This window comes from Fonsecaea multimorphosa (assembly GCF_000836435.1).
Source record: "Fonsecaea multimorphosa CBS 102226 unplaced genomic scaffold supercont1.26, whole genome shotgun sequence".
NCBI classification, from domain to species: Eukaryota; Fungi; Ascomycota; class Eurotiomycetes; order Chaetothyriales; family Herpotrichiellaceae; genus Fonsecaea; species Fonsecaea multimorphosa.
Window position 1 is genome coordinate 316,072 of NW_015971660.1, and position 24,975 is coordinate 341,046.

At 53.2% G+C, this 24,975-nt stretch overlaps 10 protein-coding genes across 10 annotated transcripts; 4 read left to right on the plus strand and 6 right to left on the minus strand.

Annotated features, from left to right (window-relative positions):
* Positions 1-2,113: 2,113 nt before the first annotated feature.
* Positions 2,114-2,734, plus strand: Z520_09866 (uncharacterized protein; the record flags this gene model as incomplete). Its single annotated transcript, XM_016780360.1, has 1 exon — positions 2,114-2,734. The coding sequence occupies one exon, from the start codon at positions 2,114-2,116 to the stop codon at positions 2,732-2,734; it is 621 nt and encodes a 206-aa protein (XP_016628603.1).
* Positions 2,735-3,082: 348 nt separating this feature from the next.
* On the minus strand, positions 3,083-4,012 carry Z520_09867 (uncharacterized protein; the record flags this gene model as incomplete). Its single annotated transcript, XM_016780361.1, has 2 exons — positions 3,083-3,852; positions 3,937-4,012. The coding sequence occupies 2 exons, from the start codon at positions 4,010-4,012 to the stop codon at positions 3,083-3,085; spliced, it is 846 nt and encodes a 281-aa protein (XP_016628604.1).
* A 1,511-nt stretch (positions 4,013-5,523) lies between these two features.
* Z520_09868 (uncharacterized protein) lies at positions 5,524-5,951 on the plus strand (the record flags this gene model as incomplete). Its single annotated transcript, XM_016780362.1, has 2 exons — positions 5,524-5,645; positions 5,747-5,951. 2 exons carry the CDS (start codon positions 5,524-5,526, stop codon positions 5,949-5,951), a joined length of 327 nt encoding a protein of 108 aa, XP_016628605.1.
* A 304-nt stretch (positions 5,952-6,255) lies between these two features.
* Positions 6,256-7,679, minus strand: Z520_09869 (uncharacterized protein; the record flags this gene model as incomplete). The annotated part of the gene is made up of 3 exons (XM_016780363.1): positions 6,256-6,510; positions 6,579-7,456; positions 7,529-7,679. The coding sequence occupies 3 exons, from the start codon at positions 7,677-7,679 to the stop codon at positions 6,256-6,258; spliced, it is 1,284 nt and encodes a 427-aa protein (XP_016628606.1).
* Positions 7,680-8,699: 1,020 nt separating this feature from the next.
* On the minus strand, positions 8,700-9,817 carry Z520_09870 (uncharacterized protein; the record flags this gene model as incomplete). Its single annotated transcript, XM_016780364.1, has 3 exons — positions 8,700-8,953; positions 9,026-9,361; positions 9,421-9,817. The coding sequence occupies 3 exons, from the start codon at positions 9,815-9,817 to the stop codon at positions 8,700-8,702; spliced, it is 987 nt and encodes a 328-aa protein (XP_016628607.1).
* Positions 9,818-12,181: 2,364 nt separating this feature from the next.
* Positions 12,182-12,469, plus strand: Z520_09871 (uncharacterized protein; the record flags this gene model as incomplete). Its single annotated transcript, XM_016780365.1, has 1 exon — positions 12,182-12,469. The coding sequence occupies one exon, from the start codon at positions 12,182-12,184 to the stop codon at positions 12,467-12,469; it is 288 nt and encodes a 95-aa protein (XP_016628608.1).
* Positions 12,470-13,658: 1,189 nt separating this feature from the next.
* Z520_09872 (uncharacterized protein) lies at positions 13,659-14,525 on the minus strand (the record flags this gene model as incomplete). The annotated part of the gene is made up of 3 exons (XM_016780366.1): positions 13,659-13,830; positions 13,883-14,291; positions 14,351-14,525. The coding sequence occupies 3 exons, from the start codon at positions 14,523-14,525 to the stop codon at positions 13,659-13,661; spliced, it is 756 nt and encodes a 251-aa protein (XP_016628609.1).
* Positions 14,526-18,050: 3,525 nt separating this feature from the next.
* Z520_09873 (uncharacterized protein) lies at positions 18,051-20,154 on the plus strand (the record flags this gene model as incomplete). The annotated part of the gene is made up of 2 exons (XM_016780367.1): positions 18,051-18,072; positions 18,125-20,154. 2 exons carry the CDS (start codon positions 18,051-18,053, stop codon positions 20,152-20,154), a joined length of 2,052 nt encoding a protein of 683 aa, XP_016628610.1.
* A 630-nt stretch (positions 20,155-20,784) lies between these two features.
* Positions 20,785-22,257, minus strand: Z520_09874 (uncharacterized protein; the record flags this gene model as incomplete). The annotated part of the gene is made up of 1 exon (XM_016780368.1): positions 20,785-22,257. The coding sequence occupies one exon, from the start codon at positions 22,255-22,257 to the stop codon at positions 20,785-20,787; it is 1,473 nt and encodes a 490-aa protein (XP_016628611.1).
* Positions 22,258-22,827: 570 nt separating this feature from the next.
* Positions 22,828-24,309, minus strand: Z520_09875 (uncharacterized protein; the record flags this gene model as incomplete). The annotated part of the gene is made up of 4 exons (XM_016780369.1): positions 22,828-23,714; positions 23,771-23,855; positions 23,911-24,081; positions 24,145-24,309. The coding sequence occupies 4 exons, from the start codon at positions 24,307-24,309 to the stop codon at positions 22,828-22,830; spliced, it is 1,308 nt and encodes a 435-aa protein (XP_016628612.1).
* Positions 24,310-24,975: the final 666 nt, after the last annotated feature.

Below are 24,975 nucleotides of genomic sequence, written 5' to 3' on the forward strand. Positions count from 1 at the left end.
CATCACCCAAAGCCTCGATGCGCTGCCGAGGCACGCGCCAGTGGCAGCGCTCACTCCTTGTCACCCAGCCCAAATCCAGACAGTAGCCTTTCGACATGGAATCCGCCGCTGCTGGCCTTTGCTCCTTCCAGGAGTGTCTCGAAATGAGCATGGATGAGGACATTGACTGGACAGGTTTCAGCTCCTTGGTGCCCAAAATCTGCATCTGCTTCACCTCTTCAAAGTCTGGACAACTGGTAGCCACCATTCCAAAATCAACCTCGGAGCTTTTGTTCCAACTCCGTGGCGGCCTCGAAGCCCTCAGAGCGGCGAGGGAGAACAACGCCCGGCTCAGTGAGGTAGATGTGTGGCTTCAAGCAGAGATTGCGGCCCTTTCGGCGCCAGGCGTTCGCACAGACTCCGGAAGATACATACCTCGCTATCCATGTGCCGCGTCTCCTTTGGCGTTCACAGGACGTGGAAACGGACAACGAGACGGTCGCTGCATATGAGCTGGCATTCGTGGAATATGTCTGCCCGCCAAGCGCAGCGCAAAGAATCTGCACAGGCTCGCGGACGAATATCTATTTCACATGCGAGGCCATCTGAACGTCGTGTTCGGAATAAAGTCTAGAATTGTGGTACGATTTGAGTGAGCTTGAGGCAGAGCTGAAGGCCCTGGGGGAGTTGGAAGAATGATTGCGGTATGATAATGCAATCAATGCCGAGTCAGGAAACAGCACTGCTTCACGGGGATAATTACCTGGGACAGTCAATGTTACCTAGGTATGGGAACTCGACCGAGACACTGTCGAAGGTGCTTGTCCGCAGATGTCACTGCTCCGCCTACGCCTCCTCTGCCCCCGCTCCTGGACGTTGTGGTGCGAGTTCCGTCGGAGCCAGTTGAAACCGATGATATATATATGGAACGACACAATGACGCCAGAAGATATTCCCTTGTTTCGGGGATAGACACCAGAGCCCTTGGAACCGCCAGCGTCATGGCGCAGCAACTTTTCAAGGGCATCGACGGCAAAGTGGCTCGTTTTCCCGAGAGTCAATCCCCTCACGGCCCACATGGCAGCCTTCTGGAAGGACGGGTTGAATATTTTATCCTCGACGAACGTGCGCAGACAGGTAATTTCCTAAACCAGGACGGGAAATGAAAGATACACAGTTGATTCCAATAGCCTCTTCATGTATACTCTTGCGCTTCTCACCCTCTGCTGGTATTAGGACGTGCTGGGACCAATGGGGCATGTGGAGTTAGCCCTTCTAGACACTCAGTATTCTTCTGGTTGTATACCAACAGTCCCCCAGACCCCTTTGTAACATAGTAAGCTTTGGCGTACCATATCCTAAACCCAACTTGAACTCGACTGTTTGGTAGATGATGCGTAGGTATGCAGCGAAATGCGAGGCAGGCACATCACCCACTGAGTTAACTCGTTGATTCTCACCTCGTGTTTCGGAGGCTCGACAACTCCCTAGCCACGACTCTGTGCCAAGCACAGGAAAACCACTGATTCAACGGAGAGGCTGATAGGCTCTAAGGTCTGAAAACGGTCCGCTGACCATGAGTGACACATATTACGAGGCGGTGGCTGCAAAGCCCGACCGGATGGGCCTGACTTGGCTTCTGTAGCGATTGGTTCTTTTTCTTCAGCTCGACGCTAGACACTCATTTTCCGGGGACTTTGCATTTCAGCTCCTCAGCCATCGTGGACTGCAGATCAGGCTCGGAGCGACAGTTCTTGTGAGATCCTAGGGCGCGAAATGTGCTGCGTCCTAGGACCTCGAGGGTTCAGCTGCGTTCAGGAGGGATGGCCACGGTCGGTATATAACCAAATATTACCCAATAAGTTCCAGAGGCTGGCGTCGTGTAGACTCATTCTGCTTGAACACTGTGTGAGTAGCTCTCCACCACCTTACTGTGTGTTTGAACACTCTTTTGCAGAGGACCGTGCTGTCAGTTGTCAACGTCACCGTCGCTATCAGTGTCATACAGTCTCAACAATCCTTATTCAACGAGCACCGTATCATCTTTGCCAGCTCTTTCAAAAGGAACAGCCTTGCGCAGCCGTCTTGAACCCGGGGTTGAGGCTGAGACCATCCAACCCCGACAAATATCGCAATGCCCGACCATCCCATCACAACAGAGGAGTTTCGCAGCTTCATGGACGTCGAGCGCGGCACCACGATCCCAGCCAAGGGTTTCTACTGGCTCGTCCACTCGGCCGAGCGCGCCGCCATGGTCCAGTACCACATGATCAACTGGTCCATCAACGTGCTGCTGATTGTCCAAGCGGCTCTTTCGGCCGTCTTTGTGGCTCTGGGCGCAGCGGGGAACCAATACCAGAACGCAGTTGCGGTTCTTGGAGCGGTCAACGGGGTCATCACCGGTGTGCTGGCGATTATCAAGGGTCAGGGGTTGCCGGCGAGGCTTTACCAGCATGCCAGTGGGTTGAGGGACGTTCTTCGCGAGATCGGCAGGCTGGAACGAATAGTCGCTTCCGGAGGCACGGTGACGAGAGAGAACTGTGAGAGTCTCTATGCCATGTATGATCGAGTGCAGAAGGAATACGATGCGAATTATCCCGACATCTTCAGAGTTAACACGCCCTCATCAACTTCAACAACGCCGCCACGGCCAGAACCGGTGGTAGCAGAACATGGAGATGAGCAGCATGCTGATGGAGGAGCTGCCGGGCCTGGTGCTCCTGGACCAGGAGAGGCAGCGGTCGCTCATAATTGATGAGCCTTGTCGGGACATCGATGATACTGTGTCAAACTAAGGGATGCGCGTTGCGGCTTGCTTTGTCGGACCGCATGCTGTCAGTCATCTGTATTTGCCTCAAGTAATATGGATTGTGCAAGACGCTAAGATGGGTGTAGGGGAGCAATAGTCTTCTCGCAAGATGCCCTGTTCTTCATCCATCTCCGTCCCTGGCCGACGACCCAGGAACCAATTGGATATTGTCTCAAGAAGTCTGGCTCACTGCTTTCATTTCATCAACCGGGTCAACTACTCTTCATCACCCCCGAGTAAAGATAGCCTCGTGTACAATTGATAGAACACAGACCACAGAAACCTCAGCTCGCTTCACCTTCGCTTCACCAATGTCCCCACGATATGCGGAATCGTGCTGTAGGGATCGCAGAGCTCCACCTCGACCTTGTCCCAGCCGCCATCTCGCTGTGCTGCTCTGTGCAGGCTCGCCAGCGTGTCCCTGGTGAGCTCACAGCCGCCCATGATGGAGCTCCACCCAATCCACATGTAGAACTTCTGGAGCGAGCGACCCACTGCCGTGCCGCCTTTGGTCGCATCACCGGAATTGACCACGTGTTCGCACACCACCATCCTGCCGCCTGGTTTGAGAAGGCTGTAAAGCCCCTCTGTCACCTTGTCGACATCAGGGATCCCGCAGAGCACGCGGATACAGACAATCTCGTCAAAGGGTGTGTTGCCGCTTCCGCCGTGGGTATCGCTGGGCTTGAGAACCCCGGCTTTCGCAAGTGCTGGGACCAGCGACTCGAGCTGAGCTTCGCAGCCCAAGACGTGGTACTTGTCGCCCAGGCCTGCTTCCTCGGCGCGCTTTCCGAGAGCTGCGTGCATGCTCACGCCAGGCTCAGCCCCGTATATCGCCTCGATGTCCTGCGGGTTCGAAAAGCGGAACAGCTGGTGTCCCGCACCTGGACCGACGTCCAGGATGACGCCGCGGCTCTGGGCAAGGATGGGACCGAGAGATGCGGGCGTGTCTCTCGCACAGATCAAGCCGCCGATGGCCCAGAGGCTGGCAAAGGCCTTTTCCTTGTAGCGGGCGAATTGGCTGAAGAGGAGCCCTGGATGAAAGATGGCTGTCTGGACATGGCCTTGTCAAGTCAAGTTCAGTTAGTGCATCAACTATGGTGTCTGTCTTTCACAAACGTGCGCTGTCTGGGCTTCGGTCGACGTACATACTACGCTGGTAAGCATGAATGCACCTGGCAGTGCGTAAGATACCAGGCGCTGGAGTGGATTTGAAGACCCCATCTTCTCCAGACCAGTCTTATGCTAATATCGTGTCAGGTCTCTCGACGGCCGTTCGCTGAGCACAACAATTTCGAAAGAAAATCTTGAGGTCGAGACAACACGACAGGCTCGGGGGATCAACCTGTGCTTTATCAGTGTTCCCAACAGCGCTCGTGTTGACCGTCGAATCAACGTTTCTCACGCCACATGTCACACGCCGCGAGGATCTCGTTTACGATGCCACGGCGCTCCAATTTCTCACCGGACACGAACTCGCCAAGCCATGTGGTTGATGGAGGCAGAGTCAAGCGTTTGCTAAACCTTGTCGTCCAGAAAAGAGTTTCCAGCCCATCCAGCAAGAGGTCTTCAGTCCGCGGGTTCAGGGTCTAGACCCCAGAAGCCGACATTGAGAAACAGTGTCGCTAATAGATGAGACCAGGAAGTCACTTGTTGTGGGCGGCGGATGGTGGTCGGCGCCATTGCAGCTGCCACTTGCTGGATTCTCGAGGCTCCACGCGCACGGTCATGGGTTCCTGCCATTGTCCTGCCCATGACAGGGAGTCAGGGAGTCCAGGAGATTTCGCATCGTCGATTACCTTTCCCACTGTTCTTGGATGTGTCTTGGAGCAGTGCTGTGGTTGTCTCTTTCAACTCTCTTCCGATGTGATTGCACTTGGACAGCCCTCTCGACCATGCTGTCGCCAATTTCAAGACGATTGTTCACCGTGGAATAGGTTTTGGTATGTTGATGCTGCAGCTCTTTCAGCTCCCGGCAGATCGTCGGGCCAGCGGACGCTCCTTCTGAACTGCTGCACAGTGTCCTTGCTGATGATACCACTGGCACGTTGCACCATCGCATCTGGGGAACGTGCTTGCTTCGAGACTTCAGTACTTACTCTTTGGGTCCAGCATCTACGAGCTTTTGTGCTATTACTGCTATTTCCGTGCTGCTGAGCTGCGTTACCATGGCTTATCCAAGCGTCCATCCGTGGCCAAGGGAAAGAGTCCGATTCCTCTTCCTCTGATTTTCCTCCTCTATCATAGTCCAATGGCCACCCACCGGGTGCCTGGTGTCGTTCATCCGCTTGCTCATATCCGAGATCTCCTTCTCGCCGACGCCCCGTGTCGACAACGACGCCATGTCCTCGGGTACTGATGCGTGCCCTAGTCTCGTCCTCTACAACCAATCCCCCGACGAGCGGGGTCCCCCCACGGAGCCGCCAGACCTGTGGGATCATGTTTCGTCGCTCTCATTTCCCTGTCGAACCTGCGACTTGGAGTAAGGCTTTCTAATCTACCTAGGTAGACAACGGTCCTGATCCCCGCATTGCGCGGCCGGCAGTGCGATTCTCGTACGCTGATATTTACCCCGCATAGATGCGCAAGTATTAATATCACTGAGCCCGAGTCTTACATTGAGGCAGAGATAGTACATCTTTGAAAAGAGCTATCCATCTCAGCGGAAAGAAAAGATTCACGACCAATCTGCGCTCCGTCTCCCTAGAGAATCGTTTCGCAGACACTTAGCAAAAATGATCTACGAACTCCGCATCTATACCACCATTCCTGGACGGCTGCCAAATCTGCTTGCTCGGTTCGAGAACCACACGCTCAGGATCTGGGAGAAGCATGGAATCAAGCAATTGGGGTTCTGGTACGTCTGCATAGCCCGTAAAGAGGAAATCGTTCTCCCAGCGGACGCGAAGCCAGACCCGTAGAACCCATATCTGAAACTAATATGCTGGCTGATGACAGGACGACGCTCGTTGGCCCCGACGCCAATGACCTGACGTACATGCTGGCGTGGGAATCGCTGGCCGAGCGCGAGCAAAAGTGGAACGCCTTCTTCTCCGACCCGGAGTGGATCGAGGCCAGGGCCGCCAGCGAGAAGGACGGGGCCATCAACGCGAAAGTCGCCAGCAGCTTCCTGGTGCCGACGAAGTTCTCGGCCATCCAGTGAAGAGCCAAGGGTTTTATAGTCTTTCCCCGGCAAGGGAGCTTCGAGAATAAAACAGAATCTTTTGTCGCGTATTGTCCGAGTTTATCTTCCATCGTGGTATCCGATTTCTTTTCTGTCATTGGCTCATTGTTTACATTTTCTTCCTTCATTTGCTAGAAGTGAATCTGGGAAGACACTGTTTTTTTTCCGTAGAGACCCCGCCCCTGCATTCTCGCTTCAGCCTTGCGCACCACTCTATTTTGCACATACAGCACATGCCTTTGACGAGGACGTTTATCTCTCTACAATCCTCTGTAGTCCTGCGTCACAATTCGTCGTGGCGCACCGTCATCTTTTCGACCGCCTCCTTCACGTCTCTGGGCCAGTATGTCTGGATCCCCCCACCGCCCCATTTCGTTGCGGGAAGGTCTTGACGTTTCTCCCAAATGGCCGAGGACGGCAGCTGATGCTTCAATCGCTCACTGACTTCGTCCACCTTGTCCATGATCCTCATCAAGTTGCCGCCCATGACGCCCTTCATCTCTTCCGGCGTCCAGCCTCTGGACAGAAGCTCTGCGACCTTTTTTGGCCTGTGTAAGCAGAGGGGCGGAAAAGATACGCGTATGACATGGAGAGAAGGAAACTTACTATATTGGGGTATTTGCTGGCATCCTCCAGACCGTCGACCGAGATGTACATGCCGTCAAAGTCGGAGGCGATGCCCACGCGATTCCTCCCGACAATGCCCGCGATATGCTCAATGTGGTCGGCGACGCGGGAGACGTTGGCGCCCGGGTTCGGCCCAATGAAGGGCGGGAAGAAGATGGACTGGATCACGCCGTCCTTCTTGCCCGGCCCGTCGCCGATCAGGCGTAGGATGTCGTCCGGCACGTTTCGCGGGTGGTCCCAGAGCGCACGGGCGCCCGCGTGGGTCCAGACGACCGGTGCCTCGGACAGCTCGATGGCTTGCCGCATGGTCGCGTCCGACGTGTGGGACAGGTCGACCAGGATGCCCACGCGGTTTAGTTCCCGGACGAGCTCCTTCCCCAGCGCAGTCAACGAGTTGCCCGCGTGGACCGGGTCGATCGGGGTTCCGGGCCCCGCGGACGACGCAAACGCGCTGTGACAGGTGTGCGTCAGCGTCAAGTAGCGGACGCCCAGCTGGGCAAACAGCCGCAGCGCGCCCAGCGAGTTGCCCAGCACATGCGTGCCTTCCATGCCGATCAGCGAGGCGATCTTGCCGGCTCGGAACGCGCTCCACACCTCGGCCGTCGACCTGGCGTACTGGAGGTGCTCCGGGTGCCGGGCGATCATGTTCTGGATGACGTCGAGCATCTCCATCGCGTCGCGCAGGTGGTTCGTCGGCGTGTTGAAATCAGAACCCGGGTCTTCCTCCGTCACGTCGTAGCAGGGCGCCCACACGGTCCAGAATGCCCCTCCCAGCCGGCCTTGTCGCATCCGGGGAATGTCGACGTGGCCGGGGAAAGAGCCGTTCAGCTGCGGAATCGCATCTAGTGGTCGACGGTCTGCATGGTAATAAATAACCCCCGTCAGAATAGTGTTTTGCAATGAGTCACGAATAGAACATTTTTATATACTCAAGCTTCGGATGATCTGGGGGAGATCAATATGCGTGTCCACCAGCGGACTTTCTTCCATCAACTTGATAGCCTGGTCCAAGAACGTGCCATCGCTGCTCTGCACGACGGAGGTCAAGAGCGGAATGACCAATAGAGCTGCGAGATGCATCTTTTGAGTGATTTGTACTTTTCCCACTGAAGAGGAGGAAAAAGGATGGGAGTGGCAGCCCAAATTTCCAAGTTTCCAGATTCCGGAGGAGATATGAAATATCAAAAGGGCTGCTCTTACTAATATCAATGGTTTATACCCCGTTTTCGGCTGTCCCTTATATTGATCGGTCATATATCCGTCGCTTCCTCTCTACGGCTTCCTTTCCTGTCTGAGATGGTAGTCGTGGTGATCTGCGGGCGATCGCGGAGTAGGCCGTGTGGGCACGTTAGACGGGAGTGCGTGAGTAGATAGTCACCAGTGGCTACCTAAGCGGGCTCGGTGGGTTGATAATTATCCTCCTTGACTCACCTACCTAGGTTGCTAGAACTTCTCGCTGAGTCAACAATCGGACGAAATTTTTTGGTACGAAACTGGTGCTATTGAATTTGTGTTACGTCTTAATTTGCAGATGAGGCATCGTCGAGAAGAACTCTATCTTCTATGGAGACAGGTAGTCTTTGGGATCGCATGATTTCTCTTCCGCCATGCAACGTGCCTTGGGCCGCGAGCCTTGTGGAGGCTGGTATCTGACCTTGAAGCATTTCTCTCGCCCATTCTCAAAGTAACTCGGGTTCAGCCTTGTCGTGTCGACATGCTTCACCGCCGACGTTCCTGCCTCCAAAGGCACCCTGCGGATTCCAGAGATCGTTAAGACTTTTGTCGAAGCACTTGAATTGTCCTCTAGTAGCACCCACTACATCTCAACGACTAGAGAAGTTAGCCCCTGCTCAGCTTGATCGAACTACCAATGCTAACCAAGGGTGTCATGGATGCCCTTCTCGTGCTGTTCCCTTTGCCGCTTGCGTCTCAGGGCCGTATACTGTCATTGGAAAGTCAGCGACATTTTCCTCATCCCTTCATCCTTGGGATACCTACCTCGTGCAAATTTCTTGGCTCGTATTTGGCCGGGTTGGTCTCTGACGTACAGGCTGGCATGACCTTTTGACTTCGCATCAATGTTTGGCCCTGTGGAAAATGTCATGCGCTCTCCCTCACCGGCACTGCAGCGTCCATGTTGAAGCTGAAGAAGAATGGAATCGAGTAGCGTTCTACCCCCGACGCATTGCGGACTCGGTGGACAGTCGACACGAATGTGTCGTTGGAGATCCTTTGTAGGAAGTCTCCCACGTTCACGACAAAGGTCCCCCGAATGGGCTTGGCTGGGACATAAATCCCGTTTTTGTTGAGGATTTCCAGCCCTCCGACCATGTCCTGGTTCAATATGGTAAACGCTGTAGAGTGTCAGTCACAATAGCAGAAAGCTGTAGAGGCAGTGAATGGAGAATGTCGAGCACTGGTCATACTTTCGAAATCGCTGTGCGCGCCTAGACCGTCTAGGTCCGTGGAACCGGGCGCTCTGGGCGGATAGTATTGGAGAATAATCGAGACGAAAGGTGCAGTAACAATCGAGTCGAAATAATGCTCATCAGCTCCAAGTCCCAGGGCAAACGTTCGCAGTAAGGCACGGGCAAGTGTCAGAAGTGTAGCTTGGTATTGCAGCAACGTAGTCTTGAACTCTGGGAATTGCGCCGGCCACTGATTGTGGATGCCAATGCATTGCTCGCGCTGTTCAGGAGTCAGAGAAGGCGGTTGCGGATCGTTTTCGGGCTCGTAGCTGTAGAGGAAAGATCCCTTCTTGACTGTCGAGACACTATCAACACATCTGTCGGCGCTGGAAACAGAGTGGGACTAATCTCACCTGCTTCGCCGTCGGGCGTTTTGGTGTAATGGATCTCATACCCTCGCAACGTCGGGGACTTGTAGACATCCTGCTCTTTCTTCACGGCAAGGGGCTGTGCATGGTATTTGCGAGAAAGCTCGAATACCTTGTCGATCAAATCTTGCGATATTCCGTGGTTCTTGATGTACATGAAGCCAACGGTCTTGCACACATCGGCAATCTTCTTGGCTGCAAGCAGACGCTCTTCATATTTGTCACTGAAGATGCCACTGACATCGACCAGCGGGATCTCGTCAAACGTTTCGACGGCCTCCTCGCCGCGGAGGATCTTCCGCCTATTGTTCATCGTCCCGTCGCGGAAGAAGTATTCATACTCTGCCTCCGCCGGAGCGTTTGTCGTCACGGTGGTAGACATTGTGCGATTGTTTCCCGGGCAAGGTCTGGAAGTCTTGTCGCTGCCAAGGATTGTCTGGTATGCTAGGTTTTGTCCCGCATAGATATAGATAGTCCTCAATTTAAGGATCTGTGATAGAGGGTAAATCCGACATTCAAGGACATGAGCACGGACATTGGCGGCATTGGAGACATAGCCGCTGCAGGACCAAAATGGTCAATTAACGATGAGGTTTCCTGGTGACCCACATAGTAAAGGAACCTTTTGAGGACTCTGAGAATAAGCTGCAAGTTGCATCCTTGGCTTGAGCGAAATGACGACTCATTCATGAGCTTCGTCCATCCATCTCAAGAGCCGACGCGTCCAACAGCACCCTGAATGTCCAAAGCAAACCTTCCCAAGCCAGCAACTTGTCCGAGCCTGCGGCCACATCCGCGCCCGAGATAACGAGCCGCGCTGATGGGCAGCCTCCTTGATGGAACCACAAGAGTCCGCAGTTATCCAAGTGTCGAAGCGGAAGCATTGTCCTTCATCATGCGACCGCAAACTAGCACTACTAGGACCCTGCTCCATGTCCTCTGCTTATTTGTATGCAAGGTGTCCGTTAGCCATGTCTCAAAGGAGCGTAGTAGAATCCAAGGGTGTGGGCGACTTACATAGCATGTGGGAAGGGGAGAGCGGGTGGTGATGGGAATCCGGGCTGCCCGCGTCAGAGGTGACCTTTGGCTTGCATCACAGCTTGTCGCAGGTGTCGATAGGATCCACCCTTGGTGACAATCCGCAAAAGGGCGCAGCCTCATGCGTCAAAGGAGCTGAGGGATATCGTTGGCTGAGAAAGCTGCCGAGAAAGATGCCTTGCCTCTGCAGGTGTTGGAGATCATTTTTTGTGCGTTGAGTCGCACGAGGGACTGAGTAAGTGTGCTCCCTAGTTAGCTATGTACTGCGAGGAACAAGAGGCTTAATTGAGGGTGTTGTACGCTTCAGGGAGTATACTGGTTATGCCCTCCTGTCCCTGTCCCTTGCGTCTTTTCAAGGTTGCGAATTAGTTCTTCCCACTGCGTATTCCAGAGCCACTTCTGCCAGTGTCTACCCCAGTCCTTACTGCCTTCACTACAGCGACTTGAGGCTCGGGCTCTTCTTCGCTGGGCACTCTTCCGCACGGGGCTATGTCAAGACCATTCCCCCCAGAGAAGCCACTAACGAGTAGAAACGTTCTTCTAGTGACGTCCAGCAAGTATGGTGTTCTCATGTCAAGCAAGCTCTACCTTCCAGCCAACCATATAGCCGGCTCTGGATTTGACTTGCACTCTCTCCTTACTGGGCATTGCCTTGTTTACTCTCTCCCTATTGGTGCTGCATCCAGCCCTGAAAATTCACCATCCCCATTTTTTTGGGCACCAAAATCTAAACCAAAAGCGGCCGTAGCTGTGGGTGCGGTACATTTCCTCCAAGCATACAGGAGGAAATGTCTTTGAACGCAGAACGAGCCATACACTTGGCTTGCGAGCCTATCCTCTGCTCCAAATGTGTTCCTCGAAGCTGCGAAATCGAAGACCTGTGGCTTGGGGAGCACAGGATAGCTGGGTTCATAAGTATCTTGGTTCTGTTCGTGGTCTGCGATGGGCTCTCCTCCTGAATCACTCATCCTCCTCATCTTGGCGTTTTCGTTCTTTATACCGGAGGTAATAACCACTGCCGTGGGTACTCAACCTTGACCTCCTCGCTTCAGAGTACTCGAGAGCGACCAATTGTGGCATCCAAGGGTTGCCTTGAGCTCGTCACCGTTGGTATTCGATGGACTGCGGCCAAGGAAGATCAATCCACTTAGCGCGATAGTTTCTCAATGCCACACTAAGATATAACGACGACGAACCAATCGGAATGGGCGAGTCTTTGCAAACAGTCGCGCCCTCGAAAATCACAGAAGGTGAGGCGACTTGTCCATCCGGCACTCGTCGTCATCAAAGCAAGGATTGCAGCCAAGAGGGAGATTTGCCTGATGACCAAAGTAAGCATGTCCATCAAAATCATGAACCCGCGAGACATAGCGGCTGTCAAGCCTATACTGACCAAGTTCAAGCCCCTGAGCAAGGCACTGGGCCCGTTCATCCTGGTCGTGACCGCAAAAGGGGTAAAAGTACCCTAGACAGGTCGCGATGCACACAATGCATTGCATCTCGAAAAGGCTGTGACGGCGCCAAACCTGTGTGTGGCAGGTGTCGCAAACATCCAGGACGGTGCATATGGCCGCAGGATAATCCCTCAAGAAGTGGGTTGCTGAACCTTTGGAGGTCGGAGAGAAGTGATGAGAGATCGCCGTGCAATATCTCTGGTGGAGACCCTAGCGACACTTGCACATCCGAAGACGGTTGGTCAAGAAGCGGCATGGCCGAAGCCCAACGGGTGACCAGCATCCGAGAGATTCAAGGAGGAACTCCGCAAGATAACCAAACGTTGGGCCAAGACGAACTACAGCCCAGGGCAAGTGTGATTCCGACTCCATATCTTTCAGATGATCGATATATGCCAGAAAGTCTCCCGCCTGGATTGCAGCGTCTTGAACAAGTCCGACAAAGGATTCTCCAGAGCACCAGATCATATCTGGGCACTGATCCCCGGTTGCGCGTGAAAGCACAAGAGCCACGAGGCGACGTCAGCGAAGCACAGATGTGAAGGTCTAGGGAGCATAGGGGTTTACTAGGTTCTTCGCTTTGCAAGGCAGAGGTGGATGGATTCTCGCAAGCGGTAGAGAAGAAGGAGAACTAATATTGAGCTTGTAGGAGGCTCTAAGTCCCTCGGATGGCAGGAGTTGAAGGCAGCTTTGAGAGACAGACGAGTGCAGGTTGATGTTGCTTAATCTGCAACCACTTCGCTTCTCATCAACACGCCATTCTGGTTGTACATCATCCTCTTGGCCCAAGCTGGAATTTTCTGTCGGACATTGAGAGGCACTTTGTTGGAGAGGAGTGCAATCGACGTTTCGGAGACGAGATTCTATCTCTCAACATGAGGCTCGATGATAATACATGTTGCCATCAAGGATGTTCTTTGTTTTGCTTGTTGAAGATGAGATATTCTGGTGGTCCGTTTCAGCCTTTGGTGATGAGCTACCTAGGTACGCTTCAAGTTTGGTGGCAGCAGGAACCGCCAAGACTTTCCTAAGGCTGCACTAGACTGTATGCAGGTAGGCCTGCCGAGGCGGACGAGTCGCAAGGCTGAGGCCGGGGACAGCCGGAAGATCTGATCATCTCACTGCAAATCTTTTTCCTTTCACGGTCATAAAACTACATCATGAATACGTGCCCATGGGAACCCCCTGGGAGAAACGCTCACGAATACCATCCGCTGGTCCATGATCACCAAACTCCACGCGTCGTCCTCTTCCCGGACGATCCGCTCCGGTCCTTCATGCTCCCCAAAATTTCCCAGTCCGCCCAAGCTGCCATCCTGCTTGATGAATCCTCTTTTGGCGCCTGCGAACACCCTTTGGTTGTGTCATTCGCCGTCCAAGATTGCGCCTCTCCGCACAACGCCATCACAGATGCTAAATGCTTGACGTATTATGTGGATACCACTTAGAAACAAAGCGGTACGTCTTTTGGATCGTCGCGGCGCACGACCACTGTGGGCTCGACGATTGTCTCCCTCTACAAGGGCGCGAGTTCCGGCAGAGACTCCCAAATGTTGCCCCTGCTTCACTTGTGAGAAGAATGAGAGAGACCCGGTCGGGCCCTGCTGATTGCTGGCTAAGATTGTAATTTTTTCCCCATGGATGGGGAAAGAGCGAGGCTTTCAAGGCTTGTACGGGCTGGCGAAGACATTAGAATCGTGGTCCAATTCACTTCAACGTAGTCACAAGCGCTTACATTGATTGAAAAGCCATCTGCTCCGCCATCTGCTCTCGCGAGCTCATGCCAGTTCGGGCTCGCTCGTTGATCAAAATGGTCTTGTCAACCTCATCCCGCATGCGGGCAGTGTGGGATTTTGGTCCATAGGTGTCGTGATGCTGGTAGTAGAGCCACAAGATGATACAGCTGCTATATGTTAGCGTCTTCCTCTTGCAGGAGGGTCGCTGGGTCAGCTCACCTAGCCACCGTTGCACACAAGCCGAGCCACAAGAATACCGTCGCGGCAATGGCTCTACCGTTGTGTCGATAGACCAACGGCGGATTGATCTTTTCTTGAGCAATCTGTTCTTGGTCCTCGGTGTCGGCCGAAATCCAGGACTTGCCGGTTGCCACAACGACTGTGAATGCCAATGCATCACCAATCGTACACAACGTCACGAAAACTGCACTGAGCCTCCATGACCATCGAATGTTCCTTGGTTCGAAGCGCTCTGGGAAGAAGAGATCGAAGAAAAACGCAGCCCCAAAGACGGTGGCGACCGCCACACCACAGAAGATATTGTATGAAGCAACGCCGACGAAGTCGTCGTTGTGCACAGACGCCGAGGAGTGTAAGCTCTCAATCCTAGACTGTTGCTTCACATAGTCTGTTATCCGGAGAGTCAGAAATGTCTTCAATCGGATCGAGACAAGTCCAGATGCTCACCCGTCAAGGCAGCGGTGCCTATTGATTCGGATACAACCATGCATATCATAGCAAGCTGATAGATCACAAACTTGGTCCGTCTCATGTGGTAGTCTTTATTCTTCCACATATAGTCGCTCCCAAACTTCCTCCAATGGATGTCTTTTAAGTCGAGCCCCCATATTACTGGCGCCATGGCTGGTCTGGCAAGTATCGGCCGGGCAAGGTGCTTGGGATGCACGTGTTCCAGTAATTGTTATCGAGTGTTCTCTTCTTGGTACGTTTCGATATTGTTCTCGATCTCGGAAACCGTGCCAAGGCAGATGTCTTATGCTTGGTCGAAGGACTGCAAGAGGGCAAGACTTTGGAAAGTCGGAGATCTAATCATAAGAAGCGTGGGAGGGGAGGTCGGAAGGGTGATTAAAAGCGCCTCACGGCCGGTTACCAATCCACATAAGCAACAGTCATAGGGAAGATCAGCCAGACAGAAAAGGCGGTTTCGCCCACCCCCCATGTTGCTCCGTCGAATCGTACGAAAGGACGGCAACGAGCCATATGTTTTATTACTCGCTCAGGCAAAGCATCTCCGTGCACTCGGAACATTGCTCGAGGCCGAAAATGTGCTAGAGAAGGGTCCGGCTGATCCGTCTAGGGCGGACAGGGGTGGTTGGGGCGGCGTCTCCCAAACTCGCTCGCGAACAGGAATGAAGCATTTGGTTTAGGTCAGCCTGATGCTTGCCTGTCAGATGGGTCGAGTTTGATCGGGTTGGTGCGTGGGAGACGTGTATTTCCAATCAACAGGTAACTTCTAGCGGGACATTTCTCAGGCAAAGGGTCTAGGAGCCACCAACCCCCGTCATGGGCTGGCGGGAGGACGGCTGGTCCACAACTTACGAGAGCTGAGGTGTTTTCCAAGGTTGGCATTAGCAGGATCCTGGTCGAATGACGCACGAGGCATAAGGACGCGGATTGTTCGGCTTTGGTCATGGGGCGAATAGGCGTCAAGTCGGCTCCACGGGAGGCAAGCCTGATGCCTGTTCTGGGGGTTGGTCAAGTGCTTTTCCCCGTCTCCGTTGTGCTGGTGACATCTTGCTCTCGGTATGGAATACTTGTACTACAGCGATAACTATTAGCTCTTTCGCTGAGGTCGGAGTATACAAACTCTATCGCTCTTTTCCATTAGAATAGCATAAGAACAATCCTCTCCAGCGTCGTCTGCGGGTAATACAGTCCCTTGGCTGTACCTCGTACTTGTTCGCACGATGGAGATTTGACGCCCTGCAGCTTGATAATCCGAGTACTTTAAACTCAAACATCTCTGACCACTGAGAAGTTAATGGAACTGTGTGTCTTGGGCATATGAAGAGGCAGAGGAAGCCCCGCAGTCGCTGAGCTGCTCCTCCGGCCGAAGTCGTGGAGTATGATACCTGCCCTTTCTTGAGGATGTGCATCTTCGCTTCGAGTCCCTCAGATGACCCTTCTCGGTCACCGACCCAATCAGCCATCCAAAGAGAAATCCCCTAATCATCTTCGAGTGCTTCAATAGCTCGTGATAGTCCCCGGCCATTAGCATTCTCACAGGATTGACAGCAATATTGTTCAACGCTCTTCTTTTATTATTGAGGACCTGGCATTCTATCTCGAGGCGCTGTTAATGCCAGTCTAGCTCGTGACTACAAATATGTGGGTGGATTGATATGAGGGACTTTGTCCCAGAGTAAGTGGCAAGGGGCCGTAAGCTCATACGGCCGTCCCAGCATTCCACCAAGGCTGGTCGAACTTCCCAGCCCAACCAAGCACAAGTTGGGCATAAGAGGCCCAGAGTGAGCTTATGACGACGACGTTTCAGAAGCCTTGCCAGCTTACCAAAGACTCAGGAGAGATCGTGCAATAATAATGATGGCTCAGGCAGTTCCATCAGTGCTCAGCCACCCAGACCCCGGTGGTGCGGCGCTCTTTCTTTTCCACCATGTCCCAGAAGCCAGTGTCTCATGATAACTGGCACCCATTGGATGATGTAGCTTTGTTAGGGTACCTGGGCTAGGTAGGTAAGCGTTCGAGTTGCTGGCTTTCTCGACTGGCACCTATTCCATTGACATACCTTTATGCCTGGGTCCCTTGTGTGTCTCCGACATTCTCCGCATCCTCTCATTAACTGCGTCACCGTTGCGTGATCAATACTAAAGTATACTTGTGAACTACTGGATTAACATGAAAGTCGTTTTTATGCGACACTTATCCATCCGCTCCGATCTCCTTTAATCGCGATTATTCCGGCCCCAAACTTCGGATGCTTCAGAATGGCGTTGTCGACGTAAAGAAAGTAGCAATCCATATGTAGAGGAAGTAATTTTGGTACTTGATACAAAAGCAAGAAAAGCTGGTATGACAATAGTTGTCGGCTCGCGCTCATGATCTCAATACCCGAAGGCAATCGGGATGGAGTTCCCTGTCCCCTGCCACCGAATGGGTTTGTTCATAACCAAATATGCTGATCCATCAAGACCGGGCGCCCTCATGAGGGTCACTATTGCCAACATGTCACAGCAAGGCTTCCTGTAGGTGGGAACCCTGAGGCTGCATGCCTACCATCGTCCAACCACATTTGAAGCTGTGATACCTGCACTCCATCTCTGGGCCAAGTTGCTCATCGCATTATCCTATTCTGTCGATTGACTTACTGCTCCCGTTGTGGACGCCTCTCGCCTCTCGTGCTTTACTCGACCATGCTCACGGAGTGCCCATTGGAGTAGATGAGTGCATGGACGCGTATACCGCTCTTACCCTTCGCCAGCCCGATCCATTTTGGCGATTTCTGTTCGGTCCTATGATTGGAGTGGCCCATGCGCAGAGGCGACGGTCACAAGGCCGGTGGCGGCAGCCACGTTGCCCATCACAACATCGCGCGACTGGCAGATTATTGATTCATGGTGTGAGTAAGACTTCAGGCTCGCCGTTGGTGGGGTCTTGACATGGTCGCTTTGGGGGTTTCGCGCAGTTTCAGAGACCTTTGATGGCCTGGCCACTTGTCTCGAACGTATATTCTTAGGTCTCCACAAAGATGAGATCTCCCAACATACTCGTTCCGCCGCCGCCAAGCTTACCAGCATGGTTGGCCATCTATTCCCGTGTCTACTGGGCATTTCGACCGCGAAAACAATATGACTTTCCAGTTGCTCGACTCTTCTGACGAAAAATGGTCCGGACGCGAAAGACATCGTCTGGAATCAAAAGCCTTTCCACGACCCAAGGTCGTGCAAGGTAGAGTCATTCCCCGGCTCAAGTTGAAATAGCAATGAGCCGAAAATGTATGATTCATATCTATGGTACGTGAAGTTGTGATCTTGATGGCAGAAGAGACGAGGATGGGAACTTGTCGTGCAGAGGAGAGTGCTGGAAAGAGACAGCTGTCTGCCTAGCTCTGGTGCCCACACGTAGTCAATTGTTAGTCCTATGTTGTTCTGGTCGCGTGTTGTCTTACTCCGCGCTTGGTACCCAGAGGAGAGACGCATTGCTGCAGTGAGGCACAATCGCCTTCGGATAAGTTCCCTCTTTGGCCCATTGTCTCCATTTAATGGCTTTGCTTGGCTCTCCATGCCAAGCAAAATTTGGAGAAAATTTTTGGACGCTGCGATTGAACCCTCGAGGTCTGGTGCGAGAAACTTGTGAAGACAATCGGCAGCTACAACACTGATTCATTGTGCTTGACATCGCTCCAGTCATGGGAACAAAGAAACGCAAAGGTATGATCAGTTGAGATTTTTCGCAACAGTGTTGTTGACTGATCACGTGTAGAGTCGTCAGGTGCGACCGACCAACCTCTGAAGAAGAGCAAGAAATCAAACATCACCAAAAACGATGCCTCTGAATCAGAGCTCAAGGCCGACGCTACGATCACTGAGCCAAGCAAGACGCCGAAAGTCTCGACCGAAGGCAAGCAAGACACCCTACAGTCAGACAATGTTGCGGTAGCCAAGTCGAAGAAGTCACGTAAACGAGCGTCCGACTTCATGAACGACGACGAGCCGCCAGTGCCAGCAGATACTGCAAATAAAGTTGAAGGGAACAAATCTGCCGAAGAGGTAGCGGAACCAGTCAAGAAAAAGTCAAAGAAAGGCAAGAAGGACAAAACCAATAACAATGGAGAAACACTCACTGCTGATGGTGTCAATGGTGTGATTGAGCATACTGGGGCGGAGAATTTAGAAACTGCAACCTCACACAAACCAATTTCCACTTCAATGCAGGCGGAAGCAGAACGTACCGTCGACCATGAACTTGAAGATGGGTTCGGTGGCTTTGCAAGCGAGGATGACCAGGAGGATGCTGCCGAAGTCGAGGCGGATGACAATGCTGCTGCTCTCCTTGCTGGATTTGACAGTGACACAGAGGACAAGCAAGATGACGAAGGCCTCGATTTTGGAACGATTCCTCCTTTGCCGAAGTATAAAAAGACTCAAAAGAAGTTGGAGAAAGCTAAAGCGAAAGGCAACGATGATGGTCCTGGAACTGTCTATGTTGGCCGCATTCCTCATGGCTTTTACGAGAAGGAGATGAGAGCTTACTTCTCCCAATTTGGAGACATCACCCAACTGCGCTTGTCTCGAAACAAACGCACTGGCGCGTCCAAACACTTTGCTTTTATCGAATTCGCTTCCGACGAAATCGCAAAGATCGTGGCGGAGACTATGGACAACTACCTGATGTTCGGCCACATCCTCAAGTGCAAATACGCCGAGCCAGGTTCTTTACACCCTGATGTTTGGAAAGGCGCAAACAAAAAGTTCCGAAAGATTCCTCATGAGAAACTCGAACGGGAGCGTCTTGCGGCACCCAAGACTGAGGAGCAATGGCAGAAAATGATTGACAAGGAGCAGCGCAGACGGGACAAGAAGGCCAAGAAGATGAAAGCCATTGGTCTAGACATGCCCTTGTCAACCTTGACTGCCCCTTCGGAGGCCTTGAGCCAGAAGTTGGCCGATCAGGAAGAACCGAAACAAATTGAGAACGAGAAAAATGTCTCTTCCCCCGCTATCAAACCTTCAAGTGTTCTGGCTGAAGACAAAGTTGCCGTGGAAGAGGGCAAGAAGTCCAAAAAGGAAAAGGGAAAAAAGGAGAAAAAGGAGAAGAAAAGCAAGAAAAGCAAGGAGGATAAAATTGACATTGCCTTGGATTCCACGGCGTTGGAACTCGCTGAGGTGCCAGTCGAAAAGAAGCCTCAAGGCACCGACGCCGAAGATGAGGCACAGCCGCAAAGCGCGAATGCGAAATCCGCTGTCACTTCGATGGGGCAGACAGATGAGGATGCGGAGGCGATCACAAAGGAGATGTCCAAGGCCGAGAGGAAGGCCTTGAAGAAGGCAAAGAAAGCAGCCAAAGAGAGTTCCAATGCCGCCGAGTCTACTGAGGCCCCGGAAACGGCTGAAGAATCTGCCAATGTTCCTGCCCCGGGTGTGATGGCCGCCGCAAAAGAAGAGCTTTCAGCCGACTTCATCTCATTTGGTCAATTTGACGACGGCGAGGGCAATCCAAAGGCAAAATCAAGCCCGGCGAGCGGCAATAAATTGAAACCTTGGAAGGTCAAGAAGCCCAAGAAGGAACGCAAGAATCTTGTCAAAGCTCGAGGGCCAAAGTCAAAGCTGGTCTCTACTAAGCCGAAACCAGATCCTAATGCCACGGGCAAGATCCCCGGCCTTCCGCTTCTCGGCAAGGGTAAGTATGACAAGGCCACGCGCCTAGCGCATAAGGAGATGAAGAAGAAGCTTCTCGCTGAGCGCGCAGCCAGGGGCGGAAGAGGTCGTGGTGGCGCCAGTGCTCAGGGTTAGGAACCACTTGAGACGGTGTCATCATCAGGACAGCGCCATCGAGAGCGAAAAATCACACGAGACAGTCGTCAAGCGATCCAGGATGATCAGGAGGTCAGACAGAACGGTCACTCCGTCAAACACCAAGGTCGAAAGCATCTGAGAGCAGAGACTAACGAGAAGCCACAAGTTGAACGGGTACGTCGAAAGCCTTCTGCGCAACTGCAACATCCTTTCAAGTCCGGAAAAAGACAATCAGAGTCTCCTTTTCAATAATCTCGAGGCACCAAGGTTGTCTTCGATGACTGATCCTTCTCCTTTCTGTGGCTCACATTGATGGACCTGCTTGGTTGATGAAGAACTGGACATTTAACACGATGCATGGAGTTTTAGGGTGGCTGAGCGCAACGAGGCGAGTGGAACAGGTCTCAAGCCCTGGTGCCTATTCCTAACGCCAAGGGCTCACTGATACTGTGTCTTGCGGCCGTTGGTTGTATTATACATTCCTTGCAGGCGGCACGGTGGCCGGGAGGAGATGTCTACATGGACAAGATTCACTGCATGCTGTGCGAAGCCACGCAACGCAACAGGAATCAGCTGCGGTACAGTTGATGGCAGCTGAGAGTCATACACACTTGGAAGACCGAGGACTTAGTCTTTCTCGTCATGGTCTTCTGCGATACTTAATACTTCCAACTCGTCCCTCAGCCCGTGAAAATCTCCTTCCTCCCTCTTCATCCCGCGTCCTTCACATCTGCCCTGCCCATCAAACACCGTCCCCAGCATCTCGCGACATACCCAGCGCACAGTTCTCGTATGTAGACTCCCTGCTTCCGCCCCTCCGGCCATGTTCCTGCACTGGCCGGACTTTCCTACGTCAACGCTCGACGCGCCATCCGCAAGAGCCTGGAAAATGACAAGCTGGTCCTCCGCAAATTCATCCACACAGCTTCCCCGTGTGCACTCTCTGGCAAAGGCTCGCACCACATTCCCCACTGCCTCGTCTACAGTACGCTGACGTTCTTTTTCGTTCGTCACCTTCCGGCCGGGGCTGAGGTAGTCTCTGCCAAGCGTGTGGCCTGCAAAGGTGTGAGCAACCAGGAGAATATAGAGGCGGCGCTCGTCGCCCGAATCTGCCGAGGAAGAGTGTAATTGAACGGGAAGGGAGAGGGACGAGAATGCCGGTATGGCGCGGAGGGATTGGAGCAGCTGGGATTGAACGAGCGAGTGTGTCTGAGAAGAGCCCGCGAGGATGGTCATTGAGATGGAGGTTACGGTAATCGGTCCAGAGGTCGTGAGCTGGAAAGGGTCGAGGACGAAACCTCCACCATCCTGGACGTCATGCTCTCTGGATTTTCCCTTCTCTTTCTTAATCAACCCATCAGCCTTAGGTCTCATCTCCTCGCTGTCTCCCCAAGATTGTTTCGGATCGAAGACGGCTATCTCAACTTCTCCGATCTCCGCTGCACCCGTCGTCCATCCACGCCTGAGGACCTGGATGTCGACCTTGGGCAGCCCGATGCGCTCGCACAATGGGAGTAGTACCTGCTGCATATATTCGCTCGACGGCGATTTCGGAACATTCGTCCCGCCTTTGAGACGTATGCGAAAAGGCGGTGTTTCTGACCGTTCGGACCCACGATGGCGGAGCATCGAGAAGACAATGTACGGGAAAATCGCCTGCCAGATGAGCCAGACGCTTCCGGGGTTCTTCAGCTCGATCACTTCGACTTCTTTGCTCCCATTTCCTTCCGCCTTGCTCCGTCTCGTAGTCTGGTGCCCGCCTTTCCGTCGAGTAGGCCTGAACGTAAGTTCTTGGCTGCCAATCTCTGCACCGTCAACCTTCGCATGACACTCAAGGGCCAACCATCTCAGTGCCGCCAGGTGGCTTTCCTTAAGCCCACCCCCAGGCTTCTGTTGCTTTGCAGTCGCAGTATTTCCTTGGCTAGCCCGTCCGCCCTGGTTTCTTCGACTGTCGCGAGCCTGCTTTTGGAACGAATGCGCTCCTCTGCCGGCGCGGATGTTGTAGATGTGCACGGGGACCTCGCAGATCGCTGAAAGCGAGAGGGCCACTCGGACAAGCTGGCCGCCGCCTTCGAGGGTCGAGCCGTCAAGCGTGAGCATCTCGTTTATTTCCAATCAGGCGGAGGTGTCGACCTTGGCTTAATGCTTCTTTGGAAAATGGTTGGCGGCCGTACCAGTCAGTGCGTGAGTGATCAGAAGGCGATTTCCGAGTATTTGATTCTCACGCATTGAACTATATCAGCAGGAAAAGGTGTCTTTCGTGGGAATTCAAGTGACTGTTCCCCATGCACCGCCCCAGTCTGGTGCTCAGCCTCGTGGGTCTCGGCCTGCTTCGCTAAGCGGAAAAGGGGACGCACAGGCTTACTCGGTACATGCAATGCCTCTCAGACAATTTCCCCGCTATCTGGAGTGGCTCCCAGCCTACTGGATCGCTTGCGCTTGAGAAGGATTCCTGAATGACTGGTTGGGCTTCCATCCTAGAGTCATAATGACTGTGCAGAAGCAAAGTGACTCATTTACAGCATATCGTTGATGCCCCTTTGATAGGCGCTTGGCAGGCGGCAAATGCCCGGGTGTCAGGAATCTTGGAGGAGACATTACTAGTTTTACAGAAATCCTTTTCCCACCGAAACACGCGAGGATGGTATCTCAAGGCATGCAATCCTCTCTTTAGCCGATGGTGAATACCTGGCTTGGATCGTCGCTACAAGTCGCCTGATCCAGCCTTCCCGCTGCATCTGCCACCAGGCACACGGTCCCATCACCATTCTCCGGCTGGAGTGTCAAGCTGGTCTCGCCCGCCGTGAAGGTGAAAAGCTGACTATTGGTGACTAGACCACTGCCATCCGCCCGTCCTCCACAACTGAACATAATCACTGTATCTCCGGCAGCCCTCCTGGGATCGAAATTCAAGCACCCCTCTGTCAGGGTGCTCACGATCAATGTGGAATTTGGTTGGTTATTGTGGACTCCCGCGGTGATGAAGTCCCAGCTCTGGTTGGGGCTTCCATCACATGGCTGGAGTACGATCGGTATCAGATTCTCTCGGAAGTCGCCGGCCGTGGGGTCGATGAAGAGACACAGGCCCGAGGCCGATTTGATCGAGACGGACGAGAAGGCGCGTGTGGCCGTGTCGTCGCGAGGATTTGCTTCTGCGGCCGCGGAGGGGTTAAGGACACTGCCAGCGCGAGAAACGGAGATTATAGAGGCCGATGCAGTCGATGCCGTGCTTGCTGCAACGGTAGGTGATGGTGTGGTTGAAACTAGCGCTACAGAGGTTGAGACGGCCGCCACAGTAGTGGTTAAGGCAGGTGCAGTCGAAGTTGGCGCAGAAGCAGTCACAACGGTAGGGGATGCAGCGTCCACAGTAGTGCTGACAGCAGCACCAGCATCGTCGAAAGTGAAGGATTGATTAGGATCAGCCGCGTTGCAGGCGGCTATGTCGATGAGCGCTCCATTCACGGTCAAACAGTCTCCAGGTGCATTCTCAGGGGTCAATGAAAGAGGGCCAGCACTGCCATTGAAGGGGAAAAGCTGGGAGTTGGTCACAGAGCCACCTAACCCATGGTGTCAATAAGTAACGGCTATGGTGGCTTGGGATCGCGAGACTTACTGCCATCGGCACGTCCACCGCAGGAGAACAGAAGGACCTGATTCCCAGCAGCACGTCGGGGGTCGAAGTTGAAGCAAGCTTGTGTCTGTGAGGCTCAGGAGTTAAACCAGTTTCTGCTGCAATGTCCATGAATCACTTACCAAGGTGCTAACAATCAGCATGGATCCCGGCACGTTGTCATGCTTGCCGGCGGTGATGATGTCCCATTGTTGTGCAATGCTGCCGTTGCAGGCACCGACTTGGATCGGTGTCAAATTGGCGCGGAAATCTCCCGACAACTCGTCGACGAAGAGACACTGTCCATCCGAGGTCTAGGCGATCGGTCAAGTCAACTCGCCGTTCACACAGCTTCCGACTATGGGGCCAATGAATACCTTGATTGGGATCGACGAAAAGGCTCTCGTGGCCGTATCGTCTCGCTGCTGAGCTTCCTCAAAGGAAGCCTGGTCCAGCGCCGTCACGGCGCGCTTCTCGGCGACAGGAAGGGCAGCACACAACGACGCGCTGCCCAAGAACAAAGCATAAAGAAGCGACACCATGATGCTATGGAAAGGAAGGTGGTATACAACTGAAATTCAACAGAGAATATCTGCACCAGGCAATGCAATGAACGAATGGAAGCCCGATCAACAGGCGTGCGGCAAAAGAACGGCCTCGAGGAGAGAACCCAGCTCGAAGAAGAGAAAAATTAACAAATCTACACATCCTCAAGGAGAGGTTCCTCCTACCGCCATATATATACTATGATAACCACATCCTGCAATTTTGCAGAGTCCTCAGTACCATGCCTCTCCACACGCCAGATCTATCCTTGACGAGATCTGAAAAAAGTGCAAGTGCAAAGATAGCTCCATCGTGTAACGACCTTGGCGTTTGACGAGACGTTGTCGCGCTTAAGATTTTGGGGCATTTCAAGCAATCCAGGGGCCAGACGTTTCGCCACCACGTTTCAAGCACACACTGTCGCCCACTTCATGCTAGGGAACCCTGGATCCTAGGGTAATGTAAAATATTTGAAGGTTGGATGGACGTTGCAGTCCTAGCTCCTGTGGAAAAACAACGTCTTTGCAGAATGGTGAAAGATCAGGAGAAGGACTCTGTAAGAGGCGCGGAAATCTACCACCGTGCTATGTGGGTCGGTTCCTAACGTTTGAGCAGCTACCTAGGTATATTGAGGACCATAAGGCTCCCACCTCTGTCCACAC